The sequence below is a fragment of the Dryas octopetala genome, chromosome 2, assembly GCF_963921425.1.
Source record: "Dryas octopetala chromosome 2, drDryOcto1.1, whole genome shotgun sequence".
Taxonomy (NCBI): domain Eukaryota; kingdom Viridiplantae; phylum Streptophyta; class Magnoliopsida; order Rosales; family Rosaceae; genus Dryas; species Dryas octopetala.
The window spans coordinates 19,890,713-19,909,379 of record NC_141367.1 but is presented as its reverse complement, the minus strand read 5'-3'; the positions used below and the strand labels follow the sequence as shown (position 1 = coordinate 19,909,379).

Below are 18,667 nucleotides of genomic sequence, written 5' to 3'. Positions count from 1 at the left end.
GGCTGAGATTGAAAAAGAAACAAGCAATGGTGGGAGATGAATGGGTTTTGGCTGGTTGATATATATGAAAAAGTTCAATTGCATGAAGATTAGGTGATTAATTAATGGCCGTGCCAAAAAGTTCAATGTAAATGCCAAATTAAAGAGTGTTTTGTGAAAAATCAACTTCCAAGGTTATTTTTGGGGTCTGAAGTTAATGAAGTGGAAGCAGTTCAGTTGAATCAGTTCCTAGTAGTTTTCAACAAGTTGAGTTTTGGTGAGAGCTTTAATGGTGGATCAATGGGATGAGATTTTGAGAGAGAGTGACTAGACGTACGACTTTAATTAAAAAGTTGGTGAAATATTCGGCTCATTTGGGTATGATTTCTCTGCATTCCACTTCATACACCAATTTTGACATGTAAGAGGTCCCATTTAGGGACAAATGTTATCAAGGGCTCAGGAGGACCATGACATTTCAAATTAATGCAAATGGAGATTTGTTTGTTTTGGTTTTAATTAAGATTTATTAGTTAAACGCTCTAAGATACACTCCAGCTTTGATTTATTTGTCTTATTCCCTGTGTGTAATGTTTATGTTTCCCTTTTCTACCAAACGATACCAAAAATGCTTTTGGTTTTTGACCCTTGTGTTCGGGGTTAATGGAGAGTGTATGAGGAAGATCAAACAGTATATGAGGAGAGCTAGGAGGAAGCAGTCATGCCTTGTAATATGTAAACATGGCTGACAAAGAGCAACAAGTAATGGTGTGAGGTGGAGATTTGCCTTTGAGAAGCACCAATTCTACAGAAAAGAAATGGCCGTGATACAATCAAGTAAGGGCCGTAAAGCCCAAAGGCCAGCAACAAAAATAAAACTGGAGCACAGATCATCAAGGCCCAGCCCAACCAATAGAGTAATTAATCCGGCCTGAACACTCAAAATGTTCAAAACTAAAGAACAAGTAGCAACTAGCTTGATCCTGGCATTTCACATGCATGTGTGTATATAATTGACAAATGGTTAGGAAAGTTTGTTGTTTTCCAAAGATTTTTTTTATTTTGTGTCGGGTTTAAATCGTCATATGGTTGAAAAACTGATTTTTCAGCATATATACTAAGCAGAGCATGACTACTAATTAATGATGTAGAGAAAAAGTGGATTCTTCAAGAAATTAAATTATAATAGGGTAACGATTTTCACACTTCAAATTTGTATGTTGCACTCATTACTTTATTTTTATTCATTAACATTTGTACAAATAAAGTAGAGGAGTGTAAGTGTACAAGATAGGAGTGTGAAAATCGTTATCGTTATCATATCATATCGTAATTAATTGAAAATATATAAACAAACTTTTAATACCCGTTTCTGCTGCTTGATTCATATATATTCGTGGTCTCCTGTTGATGAAGTCGACATTACGTACGTTTAGTATTCTAATAGAATGGAATGTACGTAGTCATTCTTATGCTTATGAAATATTTGGTTCACACATATGAATAGGAATGAGCATTCTCACTCCCCCAAAACAATGAGGTGGACATTTCAAAATTAAAGCTTAGTAATGCACATTTCATTCCTAGTTCCAATCCACTTCACTTCTAGGACTTCAAGTCTTAAATGTGTACCCCGGACCCGAAACTCGGGAACCCAAACTCAGAACTCGGGGATCCCAACTAGGATTCGGGACCCAGATTCAGGACCTGGACCATGATATATATTGTTTATAATTACAATTCATAATTGATTGATTCATTTTTGTCAATATAACTTATGTTTGATTCTTAAGATGGTTAACCAAACAATATGATTGGAATTGATCGTTGATCCCCTTCTTGATTCAATTTTTGTCTATTATTCTCTGTATGTTGGTGAAAATTAATTCTGTTTATACATATATATATATATATATCATGTCCGATTTTAATTTGAAATCTCAAAGCATAAACATTATCAATGAAACTAGCTAATTGCACATCATACGTTTATTTTTCAAATGATTCATATCGTCAAGTGTACCCATTCCAAATTTCATTCCAATCAAATGATCCGCAGCTGCCAATATATCTCGCGGTAACAAAAATGTATTGTTCTGAGGTATATCAAGATTCAGTCTTCGGTTCATATTTCGTCGACCAATCCTTCCTAATTCACATCTTTGTTGAAAGAATTTCTTTTGTAATTCCTTACATAAGGATTCAGAAACTACCGGATCTCCCCCTACACAAGCAAATTGTTGATAAAACTCCAAAATGGCATTTTCTTTTGACCCAATTTTTTTTTTCTCCTTATCATTCAGGAAAGACAAGAAAATTTCAGGGTAGCAATATAAAAGAAACATCAATAGTACGTATTACTCGATCAGTTGGCATAATTGATATTGCATGAGCAAGAGAAATTGGAACATGCATGCTCATATCAATTCGCTACATGAGCATGAGCATTCCTTGAAAATAGTAATAACCTAGTCACACTAGAAGTCTAGAAGCAGCAGCTGCAAAATGGTGAGTTGATGAGAACTCTTATTTCTAGCAACTAGCTTGCTCAGATACTAATTAACTCAGTTTAATAATGGATAGGTGGTGTTGGGGGCTTGTGGGGTGGCTTGAAGTATGGGTTTGGTGGCTTCTTGTTATATGGAGCTGGAGGTGGAAACACCCTCCCTTTTGGCTTGTGTGGGATTTGAGGACTCTGCAGTGGAGGGTGTCCAGGAAAGTGACCAGAATAAGGTGGTGGGTTCACCACAAAAGGAGGTGGAAATAGTGGTGGCTTGATTTCAGGCTTAGGTGGCTTGATTACAGGCCTAGGAGGCAGAGTTGGTGGTTTGTAATGAGGAGGTGGCTTCTCTACTCTTGGGGGTAGTGGTGGTGGTGATGGCCTCTTAATCACAGGAGGCTTGTAAAATGGGAGTGGTGGGCTATTGATGGGAGCTACTGGGGGCTTGTAAATAGGAGGAGTAGTAATAGTAGGTGGCTTGGCTTTCTGGTCTTCATGGTATTCAGCAAGAGATGGAGTGATGAGAACCACCACTCCAAGCAATAGCACAACCAACTTTGTGTAACTCATGCTGAGGCTTCAATTCTGATGCTGGTGCAAAATCACAAGGGCCTTGGGGAACCATTTATAGGGTTCTCAGGCCTGTGTCGGCAGTATAGGTGTCAAAATCTGGTTGATTTCGTTTTCATAGTTAAAATTGTCAAAGTAATTAAGATTTCCAAATCGTAAGGGTACTGATGGATTGGTGTATATAATTGATTTTCAGTTGAGATGAACAGTTGAAAGTAGGTAGTGTAATTGCTAAATGGGTACGAACCAGTAGATATCTCAGTCAGATCGTGATTATACAAACGTTTATATAATTAAATGGTTTAATTTATTATTTTCTTATTCAATGACTTCTGTACGTATATTAACTTTAATTTTCCCCCTCTCTAGCTCCTTCCATTATTATTGTTCTTATGATTTGTCTGATTTGTCTCCTTTCGTTATTGTTAATGGTGTCGTTCTAAAGTCGATCCTTTATATGATATCATTTGCTGAAATACACGAAAAGACGTGTTGAAAGAATTTCAAATTAGATAGTTAAAGTCTTGCATAACATAAACTAAGGTTTTAGACCGATTTAAGTATTGCCAATTGCTTCTAGGCGTTGAATACTCTAATTCTTTCATAGTAACTTTGAAAATAACTCAGAAGAAATAAATGCATGGTGGTCGGTATAAAATAAAATCTACCCATTCTCTTTTCTTATGCATATATATAATTGAGCAATGGTCACAAAATTCGTCCTTTTTCAAAGATTTGTTAATTCGTGTGTCTGGTTAAAGTGATCTTATGGTCGAAAACTGAGTGTTGAGCATCATCGTTTCTTGATTTCCCACATAGATTTGGTGACTTTGATGTGTACTTTACTTGTGGACAAGTTATATATCCAAGCATTGAAATATGGTACGTAGCATGTGACTAGCTTCGCTAAGCTCTCTAAGTCAATGCCCGTCACAATCTCAAGCTCTTTGGGCGGGTGGGGAATACGACCTAAAAGGGAAAAAGAGATTCAAGAGAAAAAGAAGAAAACAAAAGGAAATAGAATTTAACAATTTTTCAAACAATTTGGACTTCCAACAATCAATTGAAATGTATAGCTTGAAAGTAAGATCTACGTTTCTCTGCAATACAAGTTACCTTAATTTGTTTGTTTGATTTTCTAACTTGGAGATCGAAAGCAACCTTTCTTAATTTCGGGAAGAAAAAAAAAAAAAAAAAGCTAATGATATATGATTGTGATAACCAAATATGAAGTAAATCATAATTCAATTGTCACGTCATTCTCTTACAAAGATTATTTTAACATTTTATAAATTTTAAATTTTTTTCTTAAAAATCATATAAAACAAAACTAATAATAAAATTAAATAAATAAATACATTCTTCTTCTCCGTTGATCAACATTGTTATTTTTATAAGGGTAATTAATTGAAAGGGTCTTCAGAATCCAAACAATTTGATATTGTGTCATCTCCAAAAATAAGTAGTATTTGTTTTTGCAATTTGTTCAAAAAGTAAAAAAATAATGACATATTTTTTTGACGTGACAGTGGTCAAAGAGTTTTATTTAGAAAAAACAAACTCATAAATTTTTAGTCCAAAATAGAAATATAATAAGGACTAAACTCTAATTTTCTATATTATCTTTTTTTTTAATTTGTTTAAGAGCAAATTACAACAATTTATGGTCCTCGAAGTTCACCCTTAGTATTACTGTACTTAGATCCACGAACTTGTTTTTTGAATTCGTGTGCGAATTTTAATATGTGCATGTATTACTTAATTAAGTTTATTTCATCAATTTCATCCATTTTTTTATCAATTATAGTCACGTATCAAGCATGTGAGCTCATTTTGAAAGGCAAAACTGATAATCCACCTTCTCTTTCTTCTCCTCAATGTAATATACAAGATTAAAATTGATAAAGAAATATAAATGAAATTGATAGAATGAACTAAAGAGATATACAAGTGGAAGTTTGTGGACTATATAATTCAAAAAATAAGTTCATAGCCTAAAGTGATACTTGAGATAAGTTTGAGTGCTATTGCTATAATTCTCTCTTTGTTTAATTACATTAAGATTTGAAACTTGACTTTCTACACACCCATTCTGATAGTTGAGTAGTACTGTGTTGCTAGCTAGCTAGTAATATTCTTCAGGTATATATATTCTGGATCGAGATGAATATATATATATGGGAGTAAATTAATAATTTTTAATTTTTGGGAAGTGGGAAGTGGGTATACAATGCAGTACTAGTCGACTTAAAAAATTGCCATATTGGGTTTAATTAATTGATCAATATTATTGCCTATTTCAACCTAGTACATGCGATGCCCAGCCTGATCACTATAACAATTCAACTCTTAATTGAAAAGTGAGTCAATTGAGTGACGATAGGACATATCCAATGTATATTTTTCTTTTTCTTCCCGCCAAGCATATAGATATATATACATTACTCCCATGCGGCCAACATACCAAATATTATGTGGCGTCTCGGTTTTTGGGTGGGTGTTACTAATTAAGAATCTTATAAATTAATAACTAGAAAAAAAGGTAATTCATATATAATATATAATAGCACAGATGAGATGACACTGGATGCTTTACATGAGAAGAGCACAGCAGTACTGATCCATAGCCAAGAACTAACTACTACAATGGCACTACAGAAATACAAATACAACAAGCTGAACGAAATTAAGCATAGTGCCTACATATATATAGTAGCACATGCAAGCACTAGCTAGCCAATAGTTGTAACCGAGTGACACAAGAAACTAAGGATAACAGCTCTTATTTCTACATATATATATATGAAGCTATAGCATGCAAGCAATCTAGGCATTGATCATGATGATAATTGATCCATCAGTTGGGGAATGGAGGTTTGTGAGTTGGAGGCTTCAATTTCCGAGGTGGCTGCTGCTTCTGTGGTGGCTTCTTTCCCTTTGGAGGCAATTTTCCATCCAACTCTGAGGAGGAGGATGATGACTCTAGCAAACGGCGTCGTCCTGTGTTTTCTTCGTGGGGGGGCTTGTGCTCTGGCGGTGGCTTCTCTCCCTTCTTGGGTGGTTCCCCACCTGGGTATGGTTTGTGCTCTGGTGGTGGCTTCTCTCCCTTCTTGGGTGGTTCACCACCTGGGTATGGTTTGTGCTCTGTTGGTGGCTCCTCACCTGGCTTTCCTGGTTGGTGCTCTGGTGGTGGCTTCTCTCCCTTTCTGGGTGGCTCATTTTGCTCTGGTGGTGGCTTCTCACCCTTCTTGGGGGGTTCATTGTTGTGTTCTGGTGGTGGCTTCTCACCCTTCTTGGGGGGTTCATTGTTGTGTTCTGGTGGTGGCTTCTCTCCCTTCTTGGGAGGCTCATTGTTGTGCTCTGGTGGTGGCTTCTCTCCCTTCTTGGGTGGCTCATTGTTGTGCTCTGGTGGTGGCTTCTCTCCCTTCTTGGGTGGTTCATTGTGCTCTTGTGGTGGCTTCTCAAACAAATGGCGATCACTAGGTTGCTCATGGGGTGGCTTGTGTTCTGGTGGTGGCTTCTCACCCTTTTTGGGGGGTTCATTGTTGTGTTCTGGTGGTGGCTTCTCACCCTTCTTGGGTGGCTCATTGTTGTGCTCTGGTGGTGGCTTCTCTCCCTTCTTGGGTGGTTCATTGTGCTCTTGTGGTGGCTTCTCAAACAAATGGCGGTCACTGGGTTGCTCATGGGGTGGCTTGTGTTCTGGTGGTGGCTTCTCACCCTTTTTGGGGGGTTCATTGTTGTGTTCTGGTGGTGGCTTCTCTCCCTTCTTGGGTGGCTCATTGTTGTGCTCTGGTGGTGGCTTCTCTCCCTTCTTGGGTGGTTCATTGTGCTCTTGTGGTGGCTTCTCGAACAAATGGCGGCCACTGGGTTGCTCATGGGGTGGCTTGTGCTCGGGTGGTGGCTTCTCTCCCTTCTTGGGAGGGTTTTCTGGGTTGTGTTTTGGGGGTGGCTTCTCTCCCTTACCCTTGGGAGGCTCATCATGTGGGGTTGGTGGCTTCTGTCCAGGGAATGTCTCTCCCTTATTAAGGGTAGTTGGAGGCTTGTGAATGGGTGGTTTTTGGTGCTCTAATGGCTGGGTAGGAGGCTTGTGAATTGGTGGTTTCTTCGGACCATGGTCATCAGCAAGAGAGGAAGTGGCGATCAAAGCCACCACTCCCACAAGAAACACTAGCAGGTAATTGGAAGACATGTTTCCTTAGGCTGTTTACGATGTGTTGGGATGGTTCGAAACTAATGGAATTGAGTGCCTATTTATAGTGTTGAGGGAGCAATATCGTCACAACACGTGTCACTGTGCCATATGACACTTTATGTGGAGAAATTATTGTATGTGTATAATAAAGTAGTGTTTAATTGGACACATTAAATTTAATATGGTTTGTTTTTTTGTGTTGTACGTGCAGTTTACAAATGGAGCGGGGTGGTCCCATTTGGGTCCTAGGATCAGTTGAAAAGTTTGACAATTGACACGTTCATACACGGTGGGACCTGAATGAAGTTGCACGATCGAGTGTTCACAACTCACATGCACAATCAGTGGCCGGACTGCTAGCTACTCAGCCTACTCTCACTAGCTAAATTATAGTAATGAATATTATTTTAACTTTTTAAAGGCATACAACAAGCAGAAAAGCATAGCCGATTATGTATAATATCTGTTACTTTTTTTATAAAAATCAAAATCAATTAGTATAGTGAATGGAGAAGCTCAATTCAACAAAATCAGCCCTCTTTATTTTTTCTTGAAAAGCATCCCAATATATGTTCTTTTAACAACAAAATTAAAAATTATTTTTGTCATATATACTACTTAATTGTATTATAGATCACATATCTAATAAAAGTGTGACACGTTATAATAAAGCTATTTATTATAATATGAGTGAAATTCATCTATACCCTTTGATAAATATGGTCTATATGGTACATGAAGCCTTATTATTATTACTTTCAAGTTAAAGCTAGCTCAAATAGATGGTATCAAAAAGAAGATAGATTTTACATCACATGGAACATAGATTTTATATTCGTGGGTCCATAGTTTTGCTTGATTCTAGTGTCTAGTGTGTGGGGGTGGAAAGATCATGATCATGAACGAAAATTTAATTTGTTAGTTTTCTTATTGTTTTTTGTTTTTTATTAACACTACTATAGCTAGCTCGCCCACAATGGTGTTTCTTCTTTTCCCACTTAGGTTGATGACTTGCATTGGATTTGGCTACACAAAGCAGGAATCGAAGCATGATGTGGCCGAGTACAATGCTATCTTATTCACTAGCTAGCTAGTGAAGCAGCTAGGCTTGGTAATATTCATGTTAAACGTTGAGAATTTCAAGGAGATCAAGATGTCATTATAATAAGATGAGTATATATGTATCAAGTTAAAAAATAAGTGCCCTACAAGTTTGGCCAAGAAACACTTGTACCCTTAACGTGGCATCGATCGGTTATACAATTGTTTGGGATTCGCTATATATATATATATATATATTTTTTTTTTTCAAAATAAATTTGTTTGTATTATAATTTTGTATATCATTTTTCTAGTAGAAGTGATATTCAGTTATAAGAAATTTATGTCTCACTTCTACTGGAGAGATATATAATATATTAAATGATAAATGTAAATGCTACAAATAACATTATTCTTTTTTCTTTTATTATAATTAGTTTTTTTATTCTTAATAACTTGAAAGTGAATGTTGAGCCAAATTTTTGTTGGTACATATTTTTTTTCATAAAATATTAAAATTACTGGCCAACACTTTACAAATGCGAATGATCTTTTGTCCTTCTTTTTAATTAATTAAGTGGGTGTGGGTACTGGGTATAGTCGGTGTGTGTGAAAGCACGAAAGAGTTGTATATATGAGCCATGTTGCCTTTGCTACAGATTCCTTTTGTTTTTTCATTTTATTTTTCAATTTATGGGGCATTCTTTTGACTCTTTACACTTCCATGGCCATCATATATGCACCTCAAGTATTAATGCGTTTCACAAAGCATTCTCACCCCACAAAAAAGAAGTAGAAGAAGAAGAAGAAGCATAGTGTAATTAGCACAATGCACATTCACGCATGCCGCTATTCCGTTTTTTTTGGCATCTGTTTCAGGTAGTTCATTAGTGGTCCCTCTGTTGAATGTATAGCACTAGAGTCCACACGTACAGCTCCCTGGAACATAGGATACGAATCATAATTAAATATATCTGCCGACATGCAAAGCATGTTCACTCTCATTCATCTTCAAACATTTCGGCTCCATTGTCTTGAGCAGATCGAGACCCTTAGATCAATGCTTAATTTAGTCATAATGCTAATTGTCCTACATTTTTTTTTTTTTCACATTTGTATCTCATTTTATGTGTCATTACTTTATTGAAAGTGTATTTCCTTTTTTTTTTTAGGTTTTATTTTTTATTTTTTTGTGTCCAATGTATGAATGTTATATAAAGTAGTATGAAATTGTGGTATAAAAATATGGTAAATGTAGCATTACTGTAATTTAGTGCCACGTTCCACATGATTCACTACAAGAAAAAACTTTACAGAGCACCAACTTATATTTGTGTCTTTTTGTTTCAAAAAGCACAATTAATCATGCCATAATGACATTGGTAACGGTGCAGCCACAATTATCATGTTTGTGACCGGTAATAGCGTTACTGATAGCACGGGACACAAATTCAATACTTGTGTCACATGCACAGAGACACAAATACAAGTACTTTTTTGTGCCTCCAATCTGACAATCATTACTGTTCCCACAATGGCACAAATACTACAATCGTGCTCAATGAGTTTATTTTTAAATAAATAAACAACATATATTAGTATTTTGAGTTCTAACAATCACGTTAACAGATGCATTTATTTATTTTTAAATAAATTAACAATATATTAGTAATATGAACTGTTTGCATTACAAGTTATTGGTTATTATTTTGCACTTACACAATACATAAGTAAATGTTATACACTAGAATGCTATCCTACCTATTGAAAGTGTAGTACAATAGAATTGCATTTCAAAATATCATATTTTATTATTATGATTTTTTTTTTTTGTTGTAATACCTCAATTTTTTCTTTATGCTAATTAAATTAATACTAATAAAGTACAGATTCATATGCTCATATTAATTTATTAACTATATGCAAACATGTTATTATATTATACTATTAAATATAGTAAAAACTTACACTACAAGAAATATACTATTCCATGCAGGAAATTTCATAAGTTTCCCTACACTAATTTACAAAAGAATACAACAAAAGAGTAGAACTACACCATGTGACCCTCTTAAATAGAGAACCCCCACATTGCCAAAATCCTAAAGATCTAATGTATACAGAGAAAACAAATTTAGATCCAATGTACACTAGAACTATCACCAACTCACTGACATTTGTGCATTTGTTGGTGTTTAGAGCACTAGATCCCGCTGCCTTCCTCACAGCTTTCCATAATTTACATCCTACAGTTCACAGAGAAAACATAAATAAGAATAAGAACATACTCTAATAGGCGTTGGATACAAATATTACTATATTGAAGAGTATTCTTAAATATGGAAGAACTAGAGTCTTAAAATATTCTAATTAAACTCTACATGTTCATGATACAATGACAGATTATGACAGTGCTCAATAAAGCTTTGAATTAACAAATGAAATAAACTACAAACCACAGTATTGGTTATTAAGCCATACCAGTTCATTAACTCAATTCCCTCAGAAGCAAAGACTTTGCGGGAAGGGAGAAGACAACTCTTGTTATGATTTCCCCTAGCAACTGCCCTTGCATTTATGTGCATTCCAGCCTTCACAGTATTTGAACAAGAAAGAGTAGTCAGAAAAAGGAAATTAATCACATTAGTCCAGAAGCTAACAACCCAATTGTAAGAAGACTCTTGAAACCATCTACTCACTTGATAATCTATGTCAATATCATTCTTTTCAAAGAAGGGCTGCCAAACATACACAACCTGCAAAGAGAGTTCATATTGGCAAATTTTATGAATTTATAAGTCTTAAGAATTAAAAGAATCTCAAGAATTCAAATGAATGCCTATATGAAAAATAGACCCTAAACTCATAAATTTGAACAACTCAATAGTGCAATTATTGAAATAAGACAACAATCAGGCCAAGTATGGGAAGCATCAGCACTGAAAGATTGATAAATATGGGAAAGCATGGATGGCAGCATCAAAACTCCAAGTGTTTAGCGGTTATTGTGTTCATTTGGACTCAACATGACCAATCTTGTGTGTCCTCACTAACAATATGCAAACAAAGACAATATAAAGGTTTACTGAGTTGTAGAGCAAACCTATTATACTTTTCTTATTATTCATCATGAAAAACAACTAGAATCAATTCTGGGTAGGTTCTATTAAAGATTTGTTAAAAAGTTGGATTACTGCAAATCTAAGAAAAATGAGTACAAAGACCATCAAAAATATGTAACTCTCCAATATACAACTAATTGCCTAATGTGGAAACCAACGGACAGAGAGTCAACATTATTTACTATAACCCAATTGGCACAACTCAAAAGGGGAGTTTTACTCACCAATCAGTAGGCAACATAATTTTTCAATATTCTTAAATTTTCAATAGCAAAATCCCAAGAAAAGACAATAAAACTTACATGCATTGTGTGTGTCTTTCCACTACTTGTCACACCATAAGCAAAAACAACCTGCATTGTTGGTAAGTAAGCCATAAGAAATGAAAATTAAAAAAGAGAATTGAATATAATTACTTATAGTTTTTCAACTAAAACTAATAGACTTCAGGAAAAAAGTGTGGCCTTAACACTGCTAATGGTGGATTCCTTTGCTTTTGCAAAGACCAGCCCTATACAACCGTATGTGATTCAACAACTTCAACTACAAACAATACATCAAGAGGAGGTATGTATATATGTCCCTTGTCATTCTCAAACAAATTATAGATCCTTAACTTGAACATGTTAGAAATTTTTATGCCCATTTAATTGCAGACTTGGTGGCTCCACACTTTTTATCACATCCTAGCTACCTAGGTCTTGGACTCTTTGGTTTTGATAGATTAATTGGTTGCAAACACTGTTTATCACATCCTAGCCGCCTAAGCAAAATCAAAACGTTTCTAATAATGCAAAATGAATTCTTTCTTTGGAATATGTTAATTTAGAAGAGCAGTATAGCCTACTATTAACACCTTCCATGAGTACGTGTTTAGCCATGACCTTATGCACCTCTTGTGGATTCGTATGGAGTTCAATGACTTTATCTGCAACAACCAAACCTTCCACAAATCCAACAATTTTCAAAACCCTGTAATTCTAAATAAATGCAAATCAACTTCCAACACATTAACCATCCATTTTCTTTTGCACATCCATAAATTAGCTTCACATATTCAAAATAATAAAAAATAATGATTAGAAAAATACCAAATGCATAGGCTGTGTAGCTGAGTGTACTCATTTCTCATCTTATCACCGTTTGCGTACAAAGTGATCTGGTCGGAGCCGTCGGACTGGGTGGCTTCGATTCGCCGCCGTGGGGCGTAGTCGGCGTGAGGGAAAGGTACCAGAGGGACCAGCTCGACGAGAGGAATGAGTTTTGGGTGGTGGGAAGTCGCGAAGCCGCCGGAGCATAGAGATCGCCGGCAAAGGGCTCGGCTCTGCCCCAGCTCGGGTCGCCGCAATCCTTGCATTTCTGGAAAATCAAAACAGATGGGCAGAGAGAGGAGGGAGAGGCAAGAATTTCGGCGGTGGTCTGGCCTCCATCAGCCGCCGGACGACAGCGATATGGCCTGTCAAAGCATGGCGAGAGAGAGAGAGAGAGAGAGAGAGAGAGTGAGGTCGGGGAGAGAGAGAGAGAAATGAGAGGCGGGGGTAAAATAAAATTTGGTGGGAACGTGTTTTATAAATTATAACAAAGAGGCTTTATTTTTTTTTTTTTTTTTGTCGTTCTATGTAAAAGGGCACATTTGATAACATTTGTGTTTCACTACAAACACAAATAATACACTTGTGTCGATATCAACCATGACTTTAACACAATTATTTGTGCCTATTTTAAAAAGTTTGCAGATGTTTGTTGGCACGTGAAGGATGGTCAATTTGGACATAACCATAGACATAGAAATCATGTCCTATATAATAGGACACATATAAAAAAAACACAATCACATGTGCCTTATATAATAAAACACAAATATATTTATATTTGTGCCCGTATTGTCTCAACATGTCACAAATCTATATTTGTGCCTTCTTTGTATGTGCCTCATGCCCTTTTTTCTTGTAGTGATTCATTGAAAAACTACTACTGTGTTAATGTTGTAATAATGTGGAAAGATGAAGTATAATTTAGCTTGTACTACAATTAATCGATAAATTATAGTGCTAGGGTCTGCTTGGAAGTGTTTCTATAAAAAAAGAAAAACGTTTTTGCTTAGAAGTGCTAATTTTATGAGAAGTGCTTTCGTTAGAAGCATAAAGATTTTTTTATTAAAAATTAAAGTATTTCTTGTAAATGTACTTGAAAGTGCTTCTTGAGGAAAAAGCTGGTAGGTATTTTTTCAAAAAGCGCTTCAAATTGATTTTATAACTTAAAAGTACTTTTAACCTTTTTTTAACCAAACAAAAATAAAATAACTTTTAAGCCTTCCAAAAATACCGTCAAACAAGCCCTAGTCTCCTAGACTTCTTAATTAGTTCACGATCTAATTAACAACTTTACAAGTTACAAATGGATGCTAAATATTTGTCTAAGTCTGGCAAGAGAAAGTTCATGATCATACTTTAACTATCATGTAATTAACGTATATTATTAGCGTTTTTTTCATTTAGCCTCTTATACTTTAGAATGAATTCATGTTTTAAAATATTTTATATATATATATATGGAAGTGCAAGAAGCTGGTTAGAGAGGAGTGACAATTGCAGTAAATAAATGCTAGTTGTTGTTCTAAGTACACTCTTTATCTCTCGTGATATATATTTTATGAGTAGTATTAGGGATTTCATATTTGTATCCTGAATTTAAATCTTAAATAATGTATTAATATTTCATTAATTCATACATAATTTATTCTAAAATTTATTTATTTAAAAATAAATAAAATATTAACACATATATTAATATATCATTTAAAATACAAATTTAAGATATAAATTTGAGATAAAATATTAATAGGGTACGCATGCATCTACAAAATTCCAGAACCTGGCCGGTTTGTCTGTAGAGTAGAAGTTCGAAATTTGACTCTTAGTTGGACCATAAGTAATTAATTACTGTACTATGCAACTCATGACCTGTGTGGGAAAGTTTTCTGGAGTCAATAAGTTTAGATTGAAATGAAACTAATGAAGATATATATAGAAGCCCACTGACTTATTCACTTATCTGTAAAACTGCATTCATTCCTAGGAACAGAAAAAATCTCCTCTATAGACTATATAGCTGCAATGAATGTGTCAGTGCTCAAAAGTCCATGCAATTATATATATAGGTGTAAATGTGTAATCTTATGCTACACTCAGAAAATTAAAATTATATCGGTGTAATCTCACTTTACATTTTACAAATTAACAAAAAAGTATGAATGAGGTTTGAAATTTTGAATCAAGATTTTAGAATTAGAACTTGGACAACTAATTAATCTCTAATATCATACAATTAGGTTAAACAACTACTAAATTTTAAAATTGTCACCGTCTTATTTTATTGAATATGTCATGAGCTAGCTTTCATTAAATAACCCTAAAATATAATTAAAGAGAGCAGTTTAGATCACCTCCTTTAACTCAGGTGTATGCTCACCTCCCATCTAAAATGATGTCATGTGTTTAAAAAACTAACCATGAATTAATCTATTGTCTTAGTCTAAGAAAGATTTATAAAATGGATTGGACTCTAAGTCTGCCTTATATATAACATAAAAAATAATTAAAAGAGTCCAGTCTATTTTATAAGTCTTTCTTAGACTAAGACCGGTAGTGATTTAGGGTTTTTAATTAAGTTTTTTTATTTTTCTTCTTTGACAGCTTTATGTTAGGTATTAACTCCAAGATTTTAGGCGAAACCCAAAATCTCGAAGTTAAAACCTAACATGCAGTCTCTACAAAGCCCACTCTACACCTTAGGAGGGGAAATACCCTTCAAATAAGAGGAAATACCCTTCAAATTAGGGAAAAACTTTATTATGAATTAAAAGGATTTTCTTCTAAATTAAAAGAATTTTATTATGAATTAAAAGGACTTCAAATTAGGGGAAAAACTTTATTATAAATTAAAAGGATTTTATTCTAAATTAAAAGAATTTTCTTATGAATTAAAAGAATTTTCTTATAAATTTTAAAACATCCTCGGTCTTCGTCTAAAAACTGTTTTTCTAAAAGACTTAAGTCTAATTATCTCTATATATAATGATGAGAGAGAAAAATAATTTGACAACTCTTTTCTACTTTTACCCTTACCTTTTATTACTCAACTTTTTGCCACTTTTTTACTACCCATTAATTTTTCTTTTCTCTTTTATTTAATTATTTCTAATTATTTTTGCTTCTTTTGTTTTTTTGCTCTTCTCCAGTACGCCTCCAGTACCCAAAATATCACATCCATTTTTTTGGGTCTTCTCACCTTTATCTATTTTTTTAATTAATTAAAAAATAAAATATTCCAACAACACATTTGCAATTCGAACAAAAAACTCATTTGCAAAGTTTAATCTAAAATGTTGGCCAAACAAAAATCTAAAATAACTCATTTACATACATAGAAAATCCAATAAAAAAGTTACATGAGTTAAAAAAAAAAATTTATGTCGTTGCAACTATTCTTCTCTCTTCAAATGCTGCAACACCTTGGATAGGCCTAAAAATTTGTTTGATATGAAAAAGTCATGTATGAGACAAGAGAGAAGAATTCTTAGGCCCAAAAAACATGTGTTGTTGAAATATTTTTTTAATTAATTAAAAAAATAGATAAATGTGTATACATGTGAAGACCCAAAAAAAATGGATGTGGTTTTTTGGGTACTGGAGACGTACTAGAGAAGAGCAAAAAAAAAAAAAAGCAAAAATTATTAAATGGATGTGGTTTTTGGGTACTGGAAGGTACTGGACTTAAGAGAAGAGAGAAATTAACGGGTAATAAAAAAGTGGAAAAAATTTGAATAATAAAAAATAAGGGAAAAAGTAGAAAAGATTTGTCAAATTATTTTTCTTTCTTATCATTATAACATCAGAAATAATTAAATACAATAGATTAACTCATAGTTAGTTTTTAAACACATGACAACATTTTAGATGAAAAATGAGCATACACCTGAGTTAAAGGAGGTGAGTAAAACTGCTCTCTATAATTGACTCTAACCATTTGGAAACATCTTGAATCCAAACTATGAAAATAAATATAGCAATATTTCATAATTTTTTATAACAACATCTTCAAATCAGACGAGATATTAGATGTGAATATGTGGACGAGATATTTGGAGGGAAAGCAAGTAAATTGACGAAATTATCTCAATTGGCAAATTAAAAAGTCAGATACCTTAATTTTTTAAATTAAAAATCTAACCGAAAAGTAAATTGATACAAATACAATAATTTAAAAAGCAAAATGACATATATCTCTTATACAAAATTTGTCTAGTTAAGACACACACAATAAAAAGGATACCCATAGTTAAGTAGATTTAAAGGATAGTTTCTTCACGTGCAATTGTACCTCCTCTAGACGAATGACCAACCTATAACTCTATAAGCTAAGTGGGAATTGAGTTAAGTGCTAAAGGAATTGTATGAAGCCACAAAACAAAGCTACATTCATTGAACCAACATTATCAATCTATAGATTACGACGCTAACGCAGCAGTAGGGCCACTGAAAATGCACAGCCTCAATTGTCGTTTACTGCTCCATTTTGTAATTACGTCCCGCTACATAAACGTCATGCACCATACTGGGCTGCAGTACACTTATGTTAGGATCGGTTAGTACATAATGAAAATCTCAAACCCAAAAACCAATCAAGGAAATAAACAAGAAAAATAGAGAGACTAAAGATTTAGTTTGGTTCGGCAATGTGCCTACGTTTTCATAGGAAAGCAGTTATAAATATTTTTATTATAAATAACAGTAATGCTACACTTATTATATTTTTATACTATAATTTCATACCATTTTATATGGCATTCATATACTAGATACTACAAATTAAAAATTAAAACTTAAAAAAATAAAATAAAATACCCTTCTAATAAAGTAATAACACATTAAATAAGATACAAATATATAAATAAAAAATATGAGACAACTAGCATTATTATATAAATAATGAGTACAACAAATTAGAGAGTAAAAGAGGAATCCCCGATTCTCCAAGCTACACACGTCTTGAAGTAAAGACACAAAGAACACACTCTCTTTTGTCTTCCTTTATACTCTCTTTTTCTTAATCTCTCACTCTTATATAACTAGAGGGCCCTTCCAATAAAGGATCCCTCATTTAGTGTTAAATGAGGGATCACCTTGTGGGGCCCACACGGGTCATTTTGTGTAAATCTGAATCGTCCATTTTTTACATCTCCATTGATAGATCATCCCTGCAAAAAATCAACCAAATCGGAAATCGTTTACCCGTTTGATTAAGCTGTCAAAGTTTAGGTGTTTATAGAGGAATTTGTTGTTCGTCCATTTATTTTAAACTTTGACCGCTAAACGAACGGGTAAACGATTTTTGATTTGCCTGATTTTTTGCATGAATGATCTATCAATAGAGATGTAAAAAAATGAATAGTTCAGATTAACACAAAACGACTCGTATGGGCCACACAAGATAATCACTCATTTAACACTAAATGAAAAATCCCTTATTGAAAGAGCCCATATATATAACTATATAAGTGGTATACTAATTTAATTGAATACTTATCCAAAGAGATGACTTCACCTCTTTATAATCAGTGTAAAGCTCTAGAAACAAAGCATTAAATTAACTCCACCAACTCCACCGCCATGCATTAAGGAAGCATTGGAAGGCTAAAAGCCTTGTTAATAATCCAATGTACTGACAAAGTGTCTTAGATCATTACACACACTACACCCAAAGGGAATAACCCCATTCTTCTTTCATCAATTAATACAAGACATGCATTAATTGGCATCCCAGCATAGGCTGGAAAGCACGCCCAACAACTTAATCTATATATATATAGGGCCTTCTAATAAGGATCTTTCATTTAGTGTTAAATGAGAGATCACCATGTGTGGCCCAACCGAGTTGTTTTGTGTTAATCTGAACCGTCCATTTTTTACATCTTCATTGATAGATCATCTCTGCAAAAAATCAGCTAAATCGAAAATCGTTTAGCCATTTGTTTAAGCGGTCAAAGTTTAAAACAAATGGACGAACAACAAATTCCTCTATAAACACTTAAACTTTGACCGCTTAATCGAACGGGTAAACGATTTTCGATTTGGTTGATTTTTTGCAAGGATGCTCTATCAATGAAGATGCAAAAAATGAACGGTTCAGATTAACACAAAACAACTCGTGTGGGCCCCACAAGGTAATCCATTATTTAACACTAAATAAAAAATCTCTTAT

At 34.1% G+C, this 18,667-nt stretch overlaps 1 protein-coding gene and 1 long non-coding RNA gene across 3 annotated transcripts; both read right to left on the bottom strand.

Annotated features, from left to right (window-relative positions):
- Positions 1–2,312: 2,312 nt before the first annotated feature.
- LOC147293860 (uncharacterized) lies at positions 2,313–7,257 on the bottom strand. The gene is made up of 2 exons (XM_086231138.1): positions 5,908–7,257; positions 2,313–3,056 (listed from the first exon to the last, which is right to left on the bottom strand). Exons 1-2 carry the CDS (start codon positions 7,236–7,238, stop codon positions 2,549–2,551), a joined length of 1,839 nt encoding a protein of 612 aa, XP_086087264.1. The 5' UTR covers positions 7,239–7,257; the 3' UTR covers positions 2,313–2,548.
- A 3,097-nt stretch (positions 7,258–10,354) lies between these two features.
- LOC147293859 (uncharacterized) lies at positions 10,355–12,836 on the bottom strand. Of its 2 annotated transcripts, none has more exons than XR_015120707.1 (5): positions 12,496–12,836; positions 11,707–11,757; positions 10,982–11,038; positions 10,764–10,873; positions 10,355–10,528 (listed from the first exon to the last, which is right to left on the bottom strand). It is a non-coding gene; the product is annotated as an uncharacterized LOC147293859 (long non-coding RNA). The 2 variants fall into 2 exon arrangements; XR_015120706.1 differs by having other exon boundaries at positions 10,982–11,055; positions 11,709–11,757.
- Between the last annotated feature and the right edge of the window lie 5,831 nt (positions 12,837–18,667).